Here is a 19,178-nt window from a genome sequence, read left to right on the forward strand (position 1 = left end):
CAACCCAGGCCTGGCACTGGAGGTCCCCAGGGTCCTGGCTTGAGTCCCTTACCCTTTGGATGGAGTCAGCCTTGAACAATTGTGAATGAAGTGGCTGTCAGCTGGGGCAACGGGTGACATTTAGGCTTGTCACCCCAGACTCCTTGTGGGATGCCAATAAGCGACAGGTGCTCGTGGGATTCCCCCCAACCTCAGCCTCCCTCCGCCACCCCCGTGCGCAGTGCAAACCCACTACAGCCAGTCACATAATAAACATATTTATAGATGTACAATCTCAATTCTAACTCAAGAAATACAGCTTCTCAGGGGATCCTTTAGGATCTAGGTTCTCATTGCACATGGCTCAGCCATCGGGACATCTACCAAGACCAGCCAGTCGGAGGTGGGGGCAGAGCACCAGGGCCGCTGCGGTGGGGCACTCGCACCCGCATCCAGTTCTCAGCATCTCTCCAGGCACGGTGGCTGCTTCATCACAGGGCGGGACCTTGTTCAAAATCCAGATTTGACATTCCTTCACCAAGCTTCCTTTCCCAGTAAGAATCCTGTTTGTTGGGAGACGTTTAAAAAAAGAACCAGGAGTAACTCTGGGAGGATGGGTATCATCACCTCTCAGCTGGCAGCGTGGGGGAAGTAAGGCTCGGAAAATGGTGGGCTCAGTGGCACACCCACCACCAGAGGGAAATTCAGGAAAACATGGTAGTTCCAAAAGGCCCAGTCAAAACTGTGGGGATAAAGAAAACCTCCCTCCCTTCTGGCAGCAACTGCTGTTTTGAGAAAAATCTTCATTTAAGGATAAGAAAATCCTTCTGGTTCAGATGCATCCTCTGTCCAAAGTTCGAGAGAAGGCGGGGTGGCGTTGTGTCCACGGATGGCAGAGAGAGGTGCCCACAGGCGCAGACTTTCTTCGGGAGTCAGCTGCTGTCCCGCGCTCCTGGGTGCCACGGGCTGACTCTGGGAGGAAGAGCCCCCTGGAGTCCTTGGTGCATGACTCGGGAAGAACCAGCGGCAACACTGGAGCTGTGCCTTGTGGCACCTGTAAGGCGAAACCCAGGGACTAGGGCAAGGTGGTTAGGTGGACCCTGGTCCCTCTTCCGACCTGTTGATCTCTCTGGCAAGGGGTCAGCCGGGTACCAGGCACCAGGACAAGGAGCCCGCCTGAGCTGGCCAAAGCTTGAGGTGGGTGGCCTTGCCCCAGAAAGCCACCTGGGACCTCTACTGTGACAGTGCTGAGCTGGCACCTGGCCCTAAGGGCACTTTCTCCCCTCCAGCTTAGCCATGAACCTGGCAACCTTCCAGTGCTTTCTACAGATTTATCCTGTCATGATTGCTGCTGCCCAAAACGGGCTGGGGCCTAGGGGAATGTCAGAAGCTGTGACCGGCTCCCTGTGCTGTGGCCAGTGTCTGCGAAGGACCTGGGTGCCTTCCCCAATCAGTCTGTTTTCTACGACAGGGAAGAGCTCATCTCAACAATTCACCAAATCCCTGCATAGTTTAAAAAGTAGACTATATATCTATATATATCTTTATATATGCTATTTACATATAAATAGATATATATACATATACACGCATCTGTAAATTACATTCTCTGGAAAGTTCTCTTTCCTCCTCCTTTCTATCCTTGGCTAGTGCCTGCCTGGATTCCACTGAGAGGTGACTGGTGGTGGCTTCTGGGAGGGAAAAGAAAGGCAGTCAGGTCTCCCCTCCCCCAGCCCTTCCCACAGACATTTGCTGCAAGTTTTACATTCTGCTTTTGTTGCCATGGTTTCCGTATCCTAGGAGAGCGCCGCTGTGGAGCCTGAGCCCCCGCCAGCTCTGGGAGGGAGGGAAGCCGCCCTGTGGCAGGTTCTCCTGTCTGTCCTAAGAGCTTTCTGCATTTACTGGACGAGAGAGAGGGCAAGTTGTGTGGTGTTCGGCCTCCAATCCATTTAATGTTTTTTTTTTCTTTTCTTTTTATGTCTTTCCTTAAATACACAGTCCATCACCTTGGCTCAGTGCACGTCACCAAAAATTCTCCAGGGATTTCATGGTCTGGGGAGGAGAGTGGGAACAGTTAGTGTGTCAGTCACACTTCTGGAGTCTCCAGCTCAGCCTGGGAACAAGCGGCCCTCCCTGCCCGGTCCCGCACACCCGAGCTGCAGTGCCCCGCTGCCCTCCTACAGTCTGCTTCACTTTCCCGGGGGGCGCAAGCCAACAGCCTCAAAGCAGAGAGCCTGCTCCTGGATCCCTACTGAAGGGATGTGGAGGGATGGACAGGGTGCCAACAGGAAAAAGAGCCTTCACCAGCCCTGCCCACACTCCCCCTGAGCTTGGTGCAAGCCGTCCCCTCCGGCAAATGCTGGAAGCAGAGCCCACTGCCTACACATAGGGGTAAAGGAGGCAGGTAGCCTGATACCAGCAACTTTCACCGCCCCCCCCCCCCCCCCCGCCAACCCCTCCCCGTGCTGAGGGCTCTGCATTTGACCCTGAACCCATGACCTGCTGTTCCCTTCCTCAGACCACAGGTGAGATGCCAGGCAGGCCAGATGCCTACGGCTTCCAGGCTGCAGGTGCAGTGGCATGAAAGAGACAGTGAGAGACAGACAGAGAAAGCCCGCCTCCAATCCCACCTGAGGCAGAGGTCGGTGCTCAGGCCCCTCCTCTCCCAGCCAGCAGGCTCTCCCCTCTGCCTCTGCTGGGCTCCCATCTCTTCCATGCCCCACTGCCCAGGAGAGCAGAGAAAGAGGAAGAGCTCTTGGCCCAGTGCAGTTCCCACACAGTTCTCCCGATGTGGGGGCTATCTCGGGACCAGTAACATGTGGCGGCTTAAATACCAGGTTACAGACAATAGTCTGCTGCGCTTGGGAGAGGGCGGTACTGACTTGGTGGCTGGAGCAGACCCAGGAGGCATGAGGGGCTCCCAGCAGCAGCCTTGGGCTCCCTCTTCTGCTTGGCTCGTGTGTCCCACAGCATGACCCCCTGAACCAGGGGGTGGGGTGGGGGTGAAGAGCGGAGGCCTGAAGAAGACCTCAGTTTCCAAGCATACCCCAGAGCTGCCCCAACTCTGAAGGCTGGAGGTCAGTCTGGGGACAAGGAGCCTGTGCCATCACCACCAGGCTCCTCCCCCCTCCCCCCACCCCGCTCTGACTCATGAGCAGGGCCAGAGCCGCCAGGAGTTGCAGGGCAGAGGAGGCCCTGGCTCATACTTGGACCTCGGTAGTGCGGCTGGCCCAGCGCTATCCATGCAGGGAGGCCTGCACCTCTGACAGTCGGCTACAGCTTGGGGTGCTCATCCGCTGTGCTTTGTGGTACATGTCTGCATCGCCAAAGTAGCGGGCCCGGTATAGCAAGCCTTCCTCTGCAAAGCAATGGGGCAGGGTTAGGACACAGCTGGTAGAGCCTGAGGCCTGCTAGAACCTGTCTGGCCTGTGGGGACAAGAGAAAGGCTGTTACAGGCCCAGGAGCTGGAGCAGAGGACTTAGGTAGGACTCTGAAGGAGCAAAGACTATGGTCCCCACTGGGACCGTCTTTAGATAGAGGGGGAAGCCCCTTTCTGTAGAATGGGGGTGAGGCCGGGCAAGGTAAGAACCTGTCATCCTGGTCACAGCTTCCCAGAGTCCTGGAATTAGAGCCTGATGCCAATCACTGGGTGACCAGGAGATCTGCTCCAGTCTCTCTCTACATAGTTACCTCTGGCAGCCAGAGCAGGGGCTGACTGCAGCGACCCCGGCTGCCTGCCCCAGGGTAACGCAGGGGTGGAACTCGGCTCGTGGCTGGGAGGTGGTGGGCGCAGGGCAGGGCAGGGCCAGGTGCTGGGCCCACGGACCCCTGGGCAAACAGGGCTTTCTCCTTCCCTGTCTCAAGCTCCGTGCCCCTAACACATGCGCACTCACTCTGCTGCTTCTCCTTCCAGCAGTTGTTTCGGAGGTTGGCGATATAATCATCTTCCACGTTCCGTTCTACTGTTTTCAGGCTGGAGCCCGTGTACTCCTTAGAGAAGGTGTCTGCCACGTAGTAGACGACGTTCAGGTGGTCGGTGATGCGCTTGTGAACGTGGCCCACCGACCTGGCCAACAAAAGACCGGGAACAAAGTGGGCCTGGGGCCCAGGCCCAGGGTGGCTCTAGGGATGACAAAGCTCCTGACAGGAGGTGCCACACAGGCCACAGGACTGGGGTGCCTCCCTCCCAAACTAGAGCGGGAACTTGCGCACCACCCAGAGTGAGGGTCTGACACAAAGCAGGTGACCCTCCAGCACGAGTGGCCCAGGCTATCTGTTGCAAGCCCTTCCTCAGGTTCCGTGCTTACCACACTGCTGACTCGGGACCCTGGGGAGAAGCCCCTTTCTCAGATGCCCTGGTCAGGGAAGTAGGGAACCTGGGGCGAGTCTGGGCTCCCTCTCCAGTGAGCTGTGGGACCTGAGCTCCCTGTGCCTCCGGCTTCCTCATTCATCTCCTAAGCCAACCCTTGCTGAGGGCCTGCCTACCTTCCCAGGAGCTGCTAGTCTAGGGTTAAAAGGCTTAGGAGGAAAATGACAAGAAGGGTTCCAAACAGCTCCATCTTTCCAGCTCTTGGATTCTATATTCCTGCTCCAAATGCAGGCTCAGAGGCTGTGGGAAGAGCCGCAACACACAGATGGGAGTCAGTGCTCCAGGTGAGGACAGCACCTGCCTGCCCACTGCTGCCTGTCCTCTTTCCAGTAGAGAGAAGGGCTGCCATCAGGACAAGGAGAGTGGGCAGGGCTGGTGTGGGCCTAGTGGACTGATTCTGCCCCCTGCTGGCTGAGCAGGATGCTGCCAGGCTCCCAGCCAGTGCCAAGCCACTTGGTGGGACCTGAAGGCTTCCACCAATAGAAGCTAAGCACCCCCACCATGTATCAGATACTGTCAGGTGCTAGGAATAAATTAGGGGGGCCAACACCTTAAATGGTAAAATAACTTGCCCAAGTTCACTACTGGTGGTTGATACCATATATTTATTCAACAAATGTTGAACATTTCCAATCAGCCTGAAACTTTTACTCATTTAATTTCCACAAGCAGGTAAATGTTGTTCCCATTTTACAGATGAGGAAACCAAGGCTCAGAGAAGTTATATAACTTGTTCAGGGTCACACAGCTGCTCAGTTAGTAGAGGAGCTGGGATTCGAAGCCACCCTTGGGTCTGTCTGACACTAAAGGCCTTGCTCTTTCCATGGTCCTAAGGCCCCCATCCTGAACCTAAGAGCAGAGATTCTTATGTCAAGGTCCACAGATAAGACTGTGGGAGGGTGGGGGTCATGCAAAAGAGTATGTGCCAGGTTCTAGGGAAAAGATCTGCAGTTTTCATTGCATTTTCTTAGGGAAACGTGATCCTAAAAAGATAAGAACTTCTGTTCAACAGGAAAGTGTGTTTTCTCGATTCTAGGCCAGCCTTCTGCATTATGACCAAGAACCTGCAGGATGGGAAGGGAGACCCCTGATGGTGGCTGAAACTCCAAAGTCCCCATCTGCCCACCACCCTGGCCTCACCCCCGGCTACCAGTACTCACGGCCTCAGGCTCAGACTGTAGGGCGGACTGGAAACCATGAGCTGGCTGAGAGCTGACACGAGGATCAGGATGAGGATGGGCATCAGTTGGACAAATACCCCCAGCCCGCCCTGCAGGGAAGAGCCAATGGTCACCGGAGCCAGACCTGGGTGGGCGTGTGCTGTTGGCCACAGTCACCACCAGCTCCCCCTGCACGGTGCAGCCCAGGTGTCGGGAGGCAGTTACCACGCGCAAACAGGCCATGACACCACTCTCTCCCCTCTCCCCACACAGCTCCCCAAAATACAGAACACCCTCCATCTGCCACCCTCCCCTGACAAAAACAAAATAGCAGTCGGTATTAAATACAGGAGGAAGGTGGGCATATGCATTTCCTTGTGGGAGAATAACAAAAAATGAGCGGAGGTGGCTGCCTCCAGAAGAATGGGAGACAGAGCTGGAGGGAGACTTTCACTACATGTCATGTAACTTTTTGAATGTTATCAATTTAAAAACTGCCAGTTAAAACTTTTAAGTACAAATAAATTTGTTCACTGTGTGACAATTTGTAATTTTAAAACTCTTCTTCTGTATGTTAAATAATACACAAAATGAAAGTTTAAAAACAAATAAATAAAAACATAAGGCCACACTGTCACAGCAAAAGGGAACCCCTCTGCCTGCCATAATTTAAAATGCTCCACCCCGTCCACAGGATTTTAATTCCAGTTAGCTAGCTGTTCTCATGGCAGTCAAAATGTGTCTGAGGCATTGTCCTGTTACACTTTTGCATAGTTTTCTGAGCGTTGCAAAGACTGGAGTGAACACCTATGCTGTTGTCCTTTACAATTCTTTCATGGAGCCTAACTTTCCATTGCTTGGAAAATGTTGGCCTCACAAACAAATGAGCTGCACAAAGGCCATTCACACTCAAACCTGTCTATAGGTGGAAAACATTCTGCATTACATTCTCCAAAGGAGGCCATCCAGTCCCTGCTCCTTCTGGTGGGCAGTGTGGAGTGTGGCTCCCTCTGGTGGTGCTCAGCAGAACGACAAGGGAGGCCCAAGATGGCTCCCGGGCTGAGAGTTGTGGGAACACTGCCATCCCAGAATAGACAGCTGGGCATGTCACTATCCCCTCGAGGCCCCACATCCTGTGGTGGGGCCCTCCCCTCCTCTCCCAGCACCTTCTTCACTCACGTCACCCTGGTTCTCCCTGCGGTCCTGCCTTTGCTGGTAGTTATAGCGCATACGGCCATTGCTGTAGACATGGACGTTACCTGGGGGTCAGAGGGGCTGAGTCAGGAGTGGGGCTGCTGGGAAAGGGAGAGGCTGGCATCCAGTCTCCCACCATCATCCCGGGTGAGACTGGGCTGATGGGGAGTGGAGGGGAACTTACTAGATGGGAAGCCACCACCAAAGAACATGTTGAAGAGGTCCTCGGGGGAGATGTCCGCCTCGAAGCCGCGGTGGAAGTCCCCGTGCCCGTGGCCATGCCGGGCCGCCTGGCTCTTGTCATCACCAAACTGGTCATACTGCTTCCTCTTCTCTGGGTTGCTGAGCACTGCGTACGCTGTGCCAATGGCTGGAAAGGAGGTAGAAAGGTCAGGCCTGGGCATGCTGGGGGTGTGCGGGACACAGCTCCCCTGGCCGCCAACAGCTCACCTCTTTCAGGTACTTAAGTGGTACTTAGGAAGCAGGAGTCCTCAGGCCCAGCAGGAAGTCCTGGCGGGGGTGGGGGGGTGGGGGGGTAGGAGGGTGGGGGCGTTGCGTACAGGGATGCCTGGGTGAGTCTGGGCCGCCTGGGCTGGGGCAAGGATTAACACTCAGGCTCCTTGCTCTCCACGCTGAGAATCCACCCTTTTCTACACAGCAGGCCCTTTATGGGCATTATCTTACTCCTAACAGCAACCCTATCTCCATTCACCAATGAGAAAACTCAGAGTGTAAGCTCGTGGAGCTCTGACGGGACAGAGCCAAGAGTCAAACCCAGGAGTGTCTTGCTTCAAGTCTAGTCCCCAACTTTATAAAGAGCACCAGTCTCCGCCCCAACCCCATTTCTTTCTCTCTTTTTTTTTTTAACAAACATTTTATTTTTTTATCTTTAGAGGGGAAGGAAAGAAGAGAGGGAGAGAAATGTCAATGTGTGGTTGCCTCTCGTGCGTCCCCTGCCAGAAACTGGCCTGCAACCCAGACATGTGCCCTGACTGGGAATCAAACGGGGATCCTTTGGTTCGCAGGCCGTGCTCAATCCACTGAGCTATACTAGCCAGGGCCATTTCTTTCTCTTGAAGTACCCAATGGATGAAGCATTCCTTTCTGGAGGTTATGTAATCATGAAGTCACAGTGTGACCTGAGGGCCAAACAGATGTGTGACATCCTGCTAAAAACTGGAAGTAGCGGAGCCCTGGCTGGTGTGGCTCAGTGGATTGAGCACAGGCCTGCGAACCGGGGGATCACGGTTCGATTCCCAGTCAGGGCGCATGCCTGGGTTGTAGGCCAGTTCCCAGTGGGGGACCCACGGGAGGCAACCATACACTGATGTTTCTCTCCTTCCTTTCCCCTCTGTAAGATAAATAAATAACCCCTCTGTAAGATAAATAAATAAAACTTAAAAACAACAACAACAACAAAAACTGGAAGCAGCAGAATGGCAGGGAACTGCCAAATCCCCAGTTCTAGTCCTGGCTTTTCTGCTGGGGAAAGTGTGGCCTGGGCGAGGAGCCCTCTCTTCTCGGGGTCCAGGCCACAGCTGCCAGTGTTCTGGGCTTTCCCTGTGGAGGTGGGAAGCCTGGGCCCCACAGGACCCCAGCCTGGGCCCTCCTGAGTCTCTTGCTCCCTCTTAAGGGGCCCACTCTCTCACAAGGGTGGGTCAGAGCTGCATCTGCTTCGGAACTTGCAGCCCCCGAGAACGAGGTGAATGCGCCCCCCCATTCTCACAAGGCCCCCAGGCCAGGTGCAGCCTCTCAGTGCCCGTCGGGAAGGCTGCAGGCAGAGGTCAGGGCTGGGGAAGCGTTAACCTTGGCCTCCTTGCTTCCCTGCTCCCATTTTCCTTTTCCCTCTGGGGCTGACTGATGCTTGCAGACTGCCCACGCAGGACCAACCCCAAGGAGCACCTGGGTGGGCCCCGGGGACAGCACACCAGGTCAGGGGGCCTGCTGTGCCACGGGATCCCCGCCTGGCCACGGTCACGGCCCCAGGGCAGTGCAGCGCCCTGCCTGGGCTAGGAGAGGCCATTCACCATGCTATTTCCCTGAGGGAGGTGAATCTAAGATCCTGACGGTCCCACGGAGGACAGGGAGGGCATGAGAGGAGACGTCTGGGGGAGATCTGGACGTGCAGCGCCCAGTGACACGGTGCTGGCAGCACCTGTACACGTGTGTGGGTCCAATGAAAGTATAACCGATTAAAGCAGCTGCTGCTTCCGGCCAGAACAGAAACGCCCATCCCAGAACCAACAGGCCCTGAGGCCAGAGAGACCGCCGCCCCCCACCCCCGTCCCACCCCCACAGGCCCTAGGGTGTGTGCGGTGTAGAGGGACAGACGTATGTGTGAAGGGAGCTGGGCTGGGCTGGCTACGGCTGCTGATGCTGAGGAGGCCACCAGGCCAGGGGCCTGTGCCCGGGAGTGGCCCAGTTTCCCCGCACAGAGATCCCAGAGGGCGAACACAGCAGGACTGCGTCTGCCCCTCAGTCACCGTACAGCCTGGAGAAGCCACTGTCCTTTCACTCAGCCCCCTCCTATAACCTCCAGGGGATGAGGGGGAATGGGAGGCCGGACAGTGCCACCCGAGATCTGACCGATTCTGCGTGGCTGGAGGCGGCTACGGGGACCTTCCTCCAGGAAGCAGCTCCTGAGCCAGGAGACTTGGGTCCACAGCTGCTTCCTGGGAAAGCCCCCTGTTCTCTTCCAAGGACAAGAGATAAAAACACCAAAATACCAGGAAACCAGGGCCAGCTTACCTTTGAACGCTTCCGTGGCGCCAGGTGCGTGGTTCTTGTCTGGGTGGAATTTGAGGGCCAGTTTGCGGTAGGCCTTCTTCAGGTCCTCGTCTGAGGCCCCTCTGCTCACTCCCAGGATCTCATAGTAATCTTTACACTGCTTGACCCTGGGGGAGGGAGACGAGCATGGTGGGGGAGGTCTCTGTGGACCCCGGCCGTGACGGGGGTGAGCGGGAACCAGCAGCGTGAGCACACAGCTCTGGCCAGGCTCACAGGCACACACTGTCAGACTCTGGGGACAGGGAGCTTCAGACAGCTCCAGCAGGGACGGGGATTTGGGCAGGGGCCAGAGGAACACCAAGAATACGTTTAGGGTATAAGAGGGGGCAGCTGCTGTGTTTGCCAGACTGGGAAGCACCCCTCTTTGCTAGCAGCACTCTTATTTCAGGCAACCTCGGGGCTGCATCGGGGCCGCCACCCAGGGACAGGTGTGTCCCAAGCTTGACCAGCTAGCTCCTCTCCTTGCAATTTGAGTCTTGAGTGGGCACCAAAAAAGGCTTGGCAGGTGTTGTTCACCCCACCGCAGGGCCCTGAAGAGACCCTGCTTCCCTCCCATCAGTTCTGACTCCTGGGGTCGCGGAGACCCTGACTTTTCCCGGCATTCCTAACTCCCCACAGTCAGTTTCCATTGCCTGCAACTGGTAGGTCTGTCTGGTCAAAACCCTGTCTGGTCAGAAAAATGTACATTTGGCTTATGTTTTTCTGTAAACTATACTGTTAGGTCACACGCAGGCCGAACCCCATGGGAACGACCTCAAAGGGGTCCCAAGGGTGGTGAGCGGGGAGGCCTGGGGAGGAACGTCAGCCTGAGAAGCCTCGGCTGGGCCGTCTCGGCCTGGCAGCGAGCTGCCCCGTGCAGGGCCCGCCCAGGCCTTGGAGGGATAACTGTCTCCTGTCTCCACTCTGCCCCACACAGGCTCTGTCTGAAAGGGTCTTTGTTGGGGGTGGGGTTGTGGGGGGGCGGTCGGAGGGGAGACCAGGCATCCTCTCTGCCTGACAAACAGAGCTGTGTGAAGGAAGAGCAGAGGAAGCCAGCGGAGTCAGCATTTCCAGCCTCTGCTGTGGGTCGTCTTGGAGGGAGAGGACCATGAAGCCCTGGTTCCCACACTGTATTCTGGGGTCTTACCTTCCCTCTCTTTAAGACCCTCCCAGGGCCCATCCACACCACAGGCAGATGTGAGGTGGAGGATGCACTGAAGGGAGGGAAGCCTTCTCCCAACTTGAAACCTCCCCGCCACCTCCAGGCCCCAGCCTCTGCTGGCTAGGCCCAGCCTGCTACCTTTTCACAGCTGCTACTTGTTCCGAGGTGTAGCCTTTGGTGGTCTCTCCTCCTCCGGCTTCACCATTGGCCGAGGGCGCGTCGGACCCACCTGCTTTCCTATGGGTCGCATGGGTCGTGTCTGTGGGTTGGGGTTGGTCACTGGCAGACTGTGGTTTCTGGTTGAGGGACTCGATCAGGGCTGTGCAAAGCAAGGAGACCAGTCAGGGCCTGGATCCAGCAAGGCTACATGTCTGACTGAGGGGCCAAACAGCCCCCGGAGGCCAGGGCCCCACCTGCTTATTCTTCCTGCAAAGCCACTAGCTTCTTGCCTGACTGGAGCCTGCAGCAGCTAGTGGGACAGTCGCCTGCTCTCTTAGGATCCTAGGTCCTCCGGAGTCAGCAGGGTGTATGCAGGCCATTTTAAACTTAGCATAAGCCCTCCCTCCCCCCAAAACAAACTCAGCATAAAAACAATTTTTTTCTTTTTCCTGTTCCCCAAAATAAACTATCAGTCCTTCTATTGCTTGTTTTAATCCTCACCCAAAGACATGTTTCCAACTGATCTGTTTAGAGACAGAGGAAGGGAGACGGAGAGAGAAACACTGATGTGAGACACGCCAATGGGCTGCCTCCTGTGTACATGCAGGGACTGAACCCGCAACCTCGGCACATACCCTGACTGGGAATCGCACTGCAGCCTTTTGGCGATGGGACAACGCTCCAACCGACTGAGCCATACGGCCAGGGCAATCCTTCAGATTTTTCAACAGCTATTCTGTGAAGAGCCGAGGTGGGTGAAGTACTTTGCAATGGGGACCCCACTAGCAGGGACCACCCGACTCAGCTGGGAGGGGTCAGAACGGCTAGCTGGAGGCCTTCGCCTAGCCATGGAGAGGGGTGGGGGCAACGACCCTGCCCCACAGGGCCAGGAGTGGTGTGAGACCCAGGATGAACATCTGCTGTGTTCACTCCTCACTAGTTTTTACATTTTTCAAGGGCTGGCCATGTCAGATGACTGCCCTACTTCAATGTTCAGAGTCTACACAGAACATTAGCTGTTGCTAATACAGGGGCCCTCAGACAGGGCTTGGTCATTTATACTCAAGCCCTTGGTTTCTGCTGACTCAATAACAGCAAGCTCAAACCTCTAACAGAAGTCCCCTGTGCCCATTTATTCAGACACAAATCAGTTCTGAACCCCCAGTCACGCCTGGGGTGCAGTGTCCTGGGAAACTGGGTGCCAGACCACTGCAGGGACCCAGGACACCTCTGAGCTGAAGAGCCACAGCAGCACAGCCCGCGGCTCCCCAGGCGCCGCACTGAGTGGCAGACACTCTGTGCCGCAGCACACCTGGGTCTCAGCAGGGGCCTAGGGCAGGGCTGGCAGAGGGCAGAACACTGGTACTCAAGTGAACCAGCGTGCCCCGAGCCACTGCTGTCTCGGTTGCAGCAAACTCCCAGGACCTCACGGAGCCAGCAGCTGGGAAGTGCACACACAGGAGCTGCTGACCGGGCCTGTCCCACCCTAAGGGAGGTGAAGGGGTTCCTATGGGAATCCTGAGACGGCGCCGAGTGCTCGGTGTGCCTGACAGGCCTGGACACGGGGCTCCGCGTGCGTTAGCTCATCCAGTCCTCACAACAACCCTGAAGGTCAGTCTCATTACCACTACCCCATGGTAAGAAGGAGCCGTGTACGACTGCACATGTGCGTGACTGACGAGCTGGGCAGGCAGCACTCCAACCCCAAGACATCCAGCTCACGGGGCCCTTGCTCTTCACTACGCTGTTATCCCAGACCACACGAGTCGGGCAGGGGAGCCCCTTCCAGCAGGGCCATTCCAAGGAGAGGAGAGAGGTTAAATTCCGAAAGACCCAGGTTTCAAATCTCAGCTATACCCTAACAACACGTCCCTGGTCCCCCTGAGAAACCTCTGAGTGTCGGTTTCCTCACAATGGGGCGGGCAGATGAAGTGAGGTAGTGTGCGTACCCACACGGCAGGGAGACCGATGCAGAGCGCAAGTCCAGATGAGCAGCTGCTAATATTATGGCCTGGGCTGATGAATTAGCTGGTCAGGGAAATGAGGGGACCCGAGGTATGTGTGGGTGGGGGTGGGGTGGGAGACTGGGGAGCTCCAAGGCCTGGGCAGGCAAAGTTTCAGCACCCAGCAGACTTTGGACCCGGGTGCAACCATGGCATTGCAGCTTGTCCCACATGCGGGGTCCATGCCAGGCGTTGGGGGACATGGAAAAGGAGGAAACCAACAGATGCCGATCACAATGCACAGAGGGAGGAAGCCTGCTGCTTTACTAGGTGTTTAAGGGCTTTTACAGAAGTGCCTTATTTTGATTTCTCTGGAAGCCCCAGTGGTCCAGGCCAAGTTCATTTACCCTAAGCACAACATGACCAGCCATTTGATCGCCACTGAACAGCAGCCGGGAGAGGGGACAGACTCGCTCCAGTACTTCTCAGGGAAGATTCTGGAAGCTTTCCAGGGCAGTTCAATGTGAAGTCTAATTTCCCAGTGCTGCCAAGAGAGCTCAAAGGGGAAGAGATGCGCTCTGGGTCAGACGGGAGGTTCCTGCTTGAGTTGGCAACCAGAGCTTTCTGGTTGCTGACAAGCAGGCCTCTCTTATGGCCCAGGCACCCATCTTTCAGGCCTGTGGGATGTGACTGGCTGGTCCTGACTCACCACTACATTCCTTACTGGCTTAGTGGCTTGTAGGCAAATGTCACAAAAGAGTAGGAGATATAATGTAACTCTGGAGTTAGACAGACATGGCTGGGTTCAAATCCTAATTCTGCACCTTCCCAGTAAAGCTGGCAGGCGTTTAAAAAGAAGGAACTTGGTAGAAGAAACCAAGGCTGGGGTGGGAATGGGGGCAGCGAAGGCAGAGGGGAAAGCACGTCTACAGCCAAAGACACCAGGAGGGGCCCCACCTCAAACCCAGACTGGAGACTCGGACTGCCTGGGTTCGAACCTGGCTCTGCGCAGGCTGGCGAGTTCGTCTTGACTAACTTAGCTTCTCCATACAGAACTGTATCTCCCATAAACACGTATGAAGAAGTAGCACAGCTTCCAGTGAATATTAAGTGTTGTTATCTATTACTTTCATTTCCAGGCTCTATGTGCCTGCAGTGTCAAAGTGAGTCGGGAAAGGGAGGCCAGTGTAGGGAAGGAGTCGGAGTGGAGCTGGACAGTGTGGTTTTCCCGCTAATCATTCATGTACCCGTGTCTGGTTATCTCATTCCTCAGTGAAGGTACGATCTCTGCTTCACAGGGTTGCTCTGACGGGTAAAAAGACCCAGTGAAATCAGAAGAATGGAAGGGGCGAGCACACAGTGAGGTTCACAAAGGCTGACTGACCTGAATGGACAACCCCTCTAAACCCCACCAGTACTAGAACATCTCTCGGTCCTAGACCCTGAATGCCAGAATCTCTTGGCAATACATCCTCCCTTCTCCCCGCGATGGCTTCCCACCTTGGCCTTCCTGACCTAGCCTGGACCCAAAGCCGCGAGCTCAGAGCACCTAAGGCAGCCTGAGCTGCAAGATCATCCAGGCCAACCCTTTCTTTGTATGGTGGGGAAAGTAAGGCCTACAGACATTTGCATCAGCTCCCCGGGAAACCTGGTACCTTCCACCATTGTTGCTAAGCCTCAGGCAAAGCCAGTGTGTACTAGGCTGCTAGGCACTGGATAGACGCTCCCAGAAAGGGACTGACTGGCTCCACTAGCCCTGCCCAGGGGCACCCAGCTTAGAGCCTGGCTACTGCTCCACTGTATGACTGTCCGCTCCTTGGTGCCTCCGTCCCACTTCCTGAAGCATGAGTTTCAAGTCCCCTCAAATCTTTTCACTGTGAAGCCCCTTAGCCCTTCAAATTGCTCTGAGCCTCCTCTCACCCTAACCCTTCGGTCTGTCCTTCCACTTCTCCTTCCGTGCTCTTGATCCTTCCTTTCATTCTTTAACTTGTCCTTTTCCCACCTGGCCTTTGCAGCACCTGACAGTGCTGCTCACCACCTCCTTGAAACACTGCTCCACGGCTACCTGGCAGCTGCTCTCCCCTGGGACTGCCTCTTCCTGCTGTTGCTCCGCCCCACTCTGTACAGGACTAAGGGTGGCCAGCAGCAAGCTCCTCTACGTGTTCCACACTAGCCCACAGTGACTTCCATCAGGCAGAACTGCGGTGAGCTCCATCGAACAGAGGCCAGGCATTCAGCGAGAACCTGAAGCTCTCTCTCCTGAGCTCCACGCTGACAGCAACTTTGGAGCAACCCACCGGCACCTCGCACTCTGGCCATCTCTTCCTATCCATGCTTCTTAGCCTTGCTTTCTTCCCAGTCCCATGGGCCTGGATTCTGAATGCCCATTTCTCCTTAGCATCGCTCTTGACAGGCTGACCGTACCCTCCTCCAGACTGTCTTTATCTCAGGCCCTCCCAGCTCCTCACCTACTCAGTGTGACTGTCTCCCAGCTAGTTTCTGCCTTGAGTCTCTCTTCCCTCTTATTAACACTTCACATTGTTCTAAGAAAAATACCCTTATCTTATTCCTGCCACCTAAAACTTCAATTTTTCTCCCCCACTAACTATAGAATAAAATGAATATCCTGGCTTGGCAGGATAGGACTTCCACAGTCTGGAAATCCCACTCCATCCCACTTTCCAAATGAAATCCTTTCTGTACTTACATCACCACCTCCACAGCCTCCAGGTCTTTCTACACGCCATCTCTCCCTCCAAACCTCCTCCAGCTTCCAGCCTCCACATCTTTCTTCCAGGAAGCTCTTCTCTAAGTCTCCTGCCTTCCTCCAAAATCCCATTCAAATGCTACCTCCCATACTCCTTCCTGAACTCTTTCCTCACTGTGACTTACCATTATTTTTGTGTCCTTGCTACAGCACTGTCTTGCCTGTAATTTAATTTTCAGGAGATTATCCTCCATGTCCCCCATTCCCAGTACTTCCCTCCATCTCATCAGGCTGTGAACTCATGGAAGGCAGGAACTGATTTTTTCAAGTTGATCCTTAAGCCCTCAGTACCTGACATTGCTTAATTTTATATATTTTTTAGTCTTTACCCGATGATAAATTTATTGATCTTAGAAAGGGAAAGAAAAACATTGATGTGAGACAGAAATGTTGACTGGCTGCCTCCTGTACGCGCCCTGACTGGGGATTGAACCTGTGATGTTTGGTCTACAGGACGACACTCCAACGATCTAAGCCACTTAGCCAGGGTTTGACTCGCTCTTATTGTTTTGTGGCTTACAATATTATCTTTTTTTCTGTAATTTGTCTCCCTCACTAGATTGTAAGCTACTTAAAGCAAAGGATTATGCCTGACCAATCAATCCTGCTCACCACTTAAAGCCAAGCAGAGGACTTCACAAGCAAAACAAAAATGTTTGTTGCATTGAGTAGGTGTCTAGAATGAGTTCAAACCTCACATACTGAGTGTGGACAATACTACCTTGTATTTTTCTCACCGAGATTTCCCCATCCCAGGCCTAAATGAACCCCAAGTCCTTGTCAGTTCAGTACAGGGTCATAGATGGCACAAGGTGATGTTTACAGAGAGGCATGTACTCATTCCAGAACATCAGAAGTATTACAAACATGCAGCAGGTGACTCTTCTGCCAGAGCAAATTCCAGTGCTAGAGCCCCAGGAGGGACACCTCTCAAAGCCCTTGAACCAGCCCAGGAGGCCTGGTGACAGGAAGACCTCCACAGGCTATATCGCTACCATCCTCTCCTGGCTGCCTGCTCCGGAGCCCCCAGAGAGAATTCTCAGGGCTGAAGGGCCCCTAGCCCACCCTGCTCTTCTCTTACACAGTGTGACATTTCATAGAGAAGCTCCTTGAGGGGACTACCTCAGCAGTCCTGGCAAATACAGACCGAAACCCTCTCCAAGAGAAGGCAAACAGGGCAAAAGAGCAACACGCAGAGTCAGGAAGCAGGAAAATGCAGGCATTCCAGGCCGCCTCTCCTGCCACGGTTCCCTCTTCTCAATTTCGTGGTGTGGGCAAGGACAATTTGGAGGCCGACTGCTGCTCTCCACTCTCACCTTACTCCTTTAGAAAGATTACATGTATAGAGTCACAGAACTTTCCAATTTCTAGCTGTGCGATACTGGGCAAGTCCCTGGCCTCTGAGATATGTCTTCATCTACAAAACAAAGATAACCATCTTTGCTCTGCCTCCCTGATAGGGCAAGGTCAAGTGAGAAAATGCATTTGAAAGAGCCTTCTAAAAGGGAAAGCCTATGGGTTTTACTGTTATTTACGTTATCTGTGTCAACCCTTTAATTTTCTAGGTGAGTAAACCCAAGCACAGAAAAGTCACATGGTAGCAGTCAGGATGAGAATGCAGGTTTTCTGATTGAGTACCTGTTTATGCCAGACAGTTTACTAAGTGGTAACTGCTGGCACAAGCCCTGTTATCTTTAATGGATGATCTATTTCTGTCTTCCAGTATTAAGAAAAACTTCTTTAAAGACTTAGGTTCAAGAAAAAAAAGAGGGTTCCAGGGTACAGTGAGATGCTCAGCAGTGGAGACCACCTCACTTTTCCCTCCCTGGTTTGTAAGTCTTCTTTCAGACCAGGGCCACAGAGCAGGACAGCCCGCATTCCTGGGAAAGAGGGACGTGGGGATGTGGAGTAGTTGGCGCCGACGGCTCCAACAAGTCAGTCCTCTCAAAATGTGACAAACGGGTGAAGAGGCTCCAGGAGGGAGTGAGAAGGCCGATCTCAGGGCAGATCCTCCAAGGTGGTGGTGTGGAGCGGGGAAGAGGGGGTGGGGAGGGACGGAGAAGGCAGGCGCTAGTTTTGGGAGGGTGGTCCCTGGCCTTCACCTGGAAACGTGCAAGGGAGCGAAGACATGAGGAGGCCTCTGCAGGCAGTCTGAAGATCGGAAGTCTCTTTGCCTCCCTAGAACCCATTTTCCTCGTCAGAGTAGTTATGTTTATTAAACTATATTTCCCAGGCCGGCAACTGGCCCTGGGCCACGGCCCCTTGGGAAAAGTAGTTTGATTTCGCTTTTAGGTAAGTTCCGTTTGCCTCGTCTGCCAGCGCCTTGTATTCTTGGGAACTCCAAATCTCAGAGGGTTCCGCAAACACCCAGAAAGCTGAAGTCGCGGTCGCCCCTGCCATCAGGTGTGCAGCACCCCGGAGAGCCGTGGGAGCCGCAGACTGCACCTCCCAGCAGCCACTGCGCGTCTCAGAGCGCAGGCGTAGCCGCGCCTCGCCACCCCTCCCCCTCCTCCAACTGCTCCTGTCGGTCCGTTCCCGTATTCCCCCCATTAGATCTAATGTCCCCTCTGTCTCACCGGCGCCTCACACTCACAGCGAGCTCGCGGCGTCGGGTACAGCCTCTGCGCCTTCTCCAGGAAGCGGAGCGCTCGGTCGGGCTGGTTGCTCTGGATGGCCTTGAGGGCAATGCTGATACAGCGCTCGGCTTCATCCTTGTTGGATTCCATGGCGGAACCAGAGCGCGGAACCTGGGAGGGGGAGGCCCGGCGAGCGAAGGGCTGCGCCAGCCGCCGGCGCGTCGCTGGGCAGGCGGGCGCGGGATGATGACACAACCGTCTGCCCCTCCTTTTCCGAGATTTGAGTGAGGGCGGAAGGCTACCGTAAGTCTTCTAAGAGGGAGGCACTAAGAGAGGTGTTAAGACTGCACGTCCACGTTTTTGGAGGCCGAAGGATTATATTCAGAGGTCTGATAAAGTTGAGTATGCTTGCACGTTCTTGATAGTAACTCCGTGCGTTATTCATTCAACAGGTATTTGGGAGAACTCACTGTTTGCCACGGTGCGTATACAGTGGTGAACGAAACAGAGCCCCTGCCCTCTGGGAGCTTACATTCTAATGTGTGTAAGGGGGTGAAAAGATATTCCCTAAAGAGGTGTATTCAAATAGTGATAAATGCTATGGAGAAAAATAAAGGGATGGAGAGTATAAAGGTACTGTTTTAAACGGCCCCATAAGAGAAATCTCTCAGAAGCTGTTGTTTTAATAGAAATCTGAATTCGGGAGAGAAAGCAGGTGTTCCAGATGTGACTATCTGGAGGAAGAAGGGCGGTCCAGGCAGAAGGAAGAAGGAGCAAATGTAAGGACTCTGAATCAGGAACTTTGCCTGGTGAGTTAACAAGATCAACAAGGAGAATACACCATGGGGCGGGAGGGGGGGGGGATACACCATAGGGGGCATGTCTGGATCGCTATAGAGTGGGATTCAGTTCCATCAGGCTTTCCTGCCCACCGTTCCAGAGAATGCAAGTTACCAATGACTCATATTGCCGAATCCACTGTTTTTTTCTCAGTCCTTATATTATTTGGCCTCTCAAGCAGGATTTGGTTAAGAGGCCCCTTAAGAGGTAAGGGTTAGAAGGCTACGGCTATAATGAGGGAGAGAATGGATGGTAACTTGGAT

The 19,178-nt window shown here is 54.5% G+C and overlaps 1 protein-coding gene across 3 annotated transcripts; it reads right to left on the minus strand.

Moving 5' to 3' along the window:
* Positions 1-241: 241 nt before the first annotated feature.
* DNAJB12 (DnaJ heat shock protein family (Hsp40) member B12) lies at positions 242-18,314 on the minus strand. Of its 3 annotated transcripts, none has more exons than XM_037130546.2 (9): positions 18,093-18,314; positions 10,769-10,949; positions 9,451-9,596; positions 6,887-7,072; positions 6,688-6,767; positions 5,509-5,618; positions 3,873-4,045; positions 3,240-3,337; positions 242-2,031 (listed from the first exon to the last, which is right to left on the minus strand). In XM_037130546.2, exons 1-9 carry the CDS (start codon positions 18,223-18,225, stop codon positions 2,002-2,004), a joined length of 1,137 nt encoding a protein of 378 aa, XP_036986441.1. In that variant the 5' UTR covers positions 18,226-18,314; the 3' UTR covers positions 242-2,001. The 3 variants fall into 3 exon arrangements, with proteins under 3 accessions (XP_036986441.1, XP_036986443.1, XP_036986442.1); XM_037130548.2 differs by having other exon boundaries at positions 3,192-3,337; XM_037130547.2 differs by having other exon boundaries at positions 3,186-3,337.
* Between the last annotated feature and the right edge of the window lie 864 nt (positions 18,315-19,178).

This window comes from Artibeus jamaicensis, unplaced genomic scaffold, assembly GCF_021234435.1.
Source record: "Artibeus jamaicensis isolate MK-2021 breed Jamaican fruit bat unplaced genomic scaffold, CSHL_Jam_final contig_332, whole genome shotgun sequence".
Lineage (NCBI taxonomy): Eukaryota > Metazoa > Chordata > Mammalia > Chiroptera > Phyllostomidae > Artibeus > Artibeus jamaicensis.